Source organism: Triticum dicoccoides, unplaced genomic scaffold (assembly GCF_002162155.2).
Source record: "Triticum dicoccoides isolate Atlit2015 ecotype Zavitan unplaced genomic scaffold, WEW_v2.0 scaffold47090, whole genome shotgun sequence".
NCBI classification, from domain to species: Eukaryota; Viridiplantae; Streptophyta; class Magnoliopsida; order Poales; family Poaceae; genus Triticum; species Triticum dicoccoides.
Genome location: NW_021274979.1, coordinates 510 through 2558, shown reverse-complemented (window position 1 = coordinate 2558; position 2049 = coordinate 510). Strand labels below are relative to the sequence as shown.

General features: G+C 39.1%; 1 protein-coding gene across 1 annotated transcript in view; it reads left to right on the top strand.

Moving 5' to 3' along the window:
* Nucleotides 1-949, top strand: part of LOC119346664 (negative regulator of systemic acquired resistance SNI1-like) — an 11304-nt gene extending 10355 nt beyond the window's left edge. Inside the window, exons 11-12 of the mRNA XM_037615908.1 lie at nucleotides 525-649; nucleotides 836-949. Of these exons, the coding sequence (XP_037471805.1) occupies nucleotides 525-649; nucleotides 836-914 (204 nt within the window). The 3' untranslated portion in view covers nucleotides 915-949. The remainder of the gene's footprint in view (nucleotides 1-524; nucleotides 650-835) is intronic.
* Nucleotides 950-2049: the final 1100 nt, after the last annotated feature.

Sequence of the window (2049 nt, the reverse complement as noted above, 5' to 3'; positions counted from 1 at the left end):
ACCAGGTTAGGGCATTAATTGCCTGCTCCTTATTTTCTATACAAGATTTTTTTGTATAGATTTTGGACAGAGGCGACTAGATATTTGATTTGACCCCAGAAATGTATGTTTTGACCTGAGCAATAGTGACATGGAATAATATAGATGCATACACATCTCCAGAATATAGTTTCTAAGGCGATACTCCTTGGTAGATAGGCAGTAAGCGTATGTGTCTTTAACTCGTATGGCCATCTTTGCATTGTACTGTATATTGCCTGATTATCTGTCATTCAGGTTGAGAGCATAAACGCATCATTCATCCATTATTTGCCGCTAGCTTGATATTGTCTAGAGCATATTCCTTTTCTCTTTGTTTAATTGAAGAGCGTAATACTATTGTTATTAAGAAACTTGAACAGGCGGCATTGTAGATCTCTGTCTTCCATGTTCCCACCCTGATGTTCTTCTGCTGTTCTGATATTCTTCCATTTACAGCAATCTACATCTTGGGTTATAATTTTGACAATCATAAAACCTTTCAGGTCTGCCTATCCGTTGATGGTGATTCTAGCGAAGCTAATGATGCAGCAAAAATGATGGGAGCGTCTCTTCTCGAGATATCTTGCAAGTTTGTGTCGGCTTTCCAGAATCTGAGAAAAATCAACACGTGAGTATTTTGTTGTGTTTATTATCGTAGCGGCCACCACGATTCTAAAGCTGTCAGGACTCAGGAGATGAGTGTCAGATGGTACTCTCGCTGCATGTCGGGCAGCCATATCAGACTATCAGTACGGATCTGCCAACAAATTCACTAAGTTCCCTGTGCATTTAATTTCTGTATACCGTTTTGCAGGAACATTCAGATTTCACAGTTTGAGAAAGAAGCTTTGTTCACTGCAGCAACGCTGACAAGAAAACTGCAGAATGAGTGAAGATTGGAGACTTGAAGTATTCATTTTGGATTTTGCAGACTTGGAAGCGATGGGATCAAATGGTTTATCTTAAGAGAACGATGGATCTTTGTCTCGTCTATTGTACGGCAAAGTATGTTGCCTGTGTATATATATTTCAGTTATCTATTTCCTCTGTAGTAGAGTATCCGACCCTGACGTAAAGAACTGAAGCATCTGGGCTGCTCATCTCGGGGCAGATATCAAATTCACTTGGTTTTCTGCTCGGCAAATATGTACTACTGAAGAATGCTGGTTTCGTCTTAAGATGGTAACCAAGCAAACCAGCCCGGGTGAATCTACGCTTAAAAATATGTCTATGTCTATGCGTCCGTATGTAATCCCTATTGAAATCTCTAAAAAGATTTATACTTCCTCCGTTCCTAAATACTTGTCTTTCTAGGTATTTGAACAAGTGACTACATACGGAGTAAAATGAGTAAATCTACACTCTAAAATATGTCTACATACATTCGTATATAGTAGTTATTTGAAATGTTTAGAAAGACAAATATTTAGGAACGGAGGGAGTATTTAAAAAGGGAAGTTTAAGTACATCTAAATAGCTTATCCACTAACCTATTTTTCTCGTGGCTAACGCGCGCGCGCGTCCCAGCCGGCGCGCTCGATTGCCGACCAGGGCGATCCGACAGCAAAATGACAATTCAGCGAACCGGAGCGCAGGTCCTATTCCCTTTCTCGATCGATTCTGGCTGTGAGAGCGCTCTACCTGTTCGTGACTTTGGCCCAGCGCTGGCCCAATACCACCCCTAGGCTCTATTCCCTTTCCATATTGTTTCTTTTGGGCCTGTATTTTCCTATTTCACCTATTCCCTTTCTGGGTCAGCGGTTTTTCATGGACAGTTGTGGGCGGGAATTTACACTTTTAATTGATATAAACTATGACCTTTAACCAAAATTAATTGCTATTTGTGCACAGACAAATAAATTCTCTTCGATCTAATTTGTCCATGAAATATATTCTCAATTCAATTGATCTACAACATTTTGGTTGAAACGAGAATGATCATTAAATAGATCTACTATGATTTTTTTTTCAAATTAATGACAAAATTACCAAAGTAAAAAAACACATTTTAAAAAATTCTGAACAACT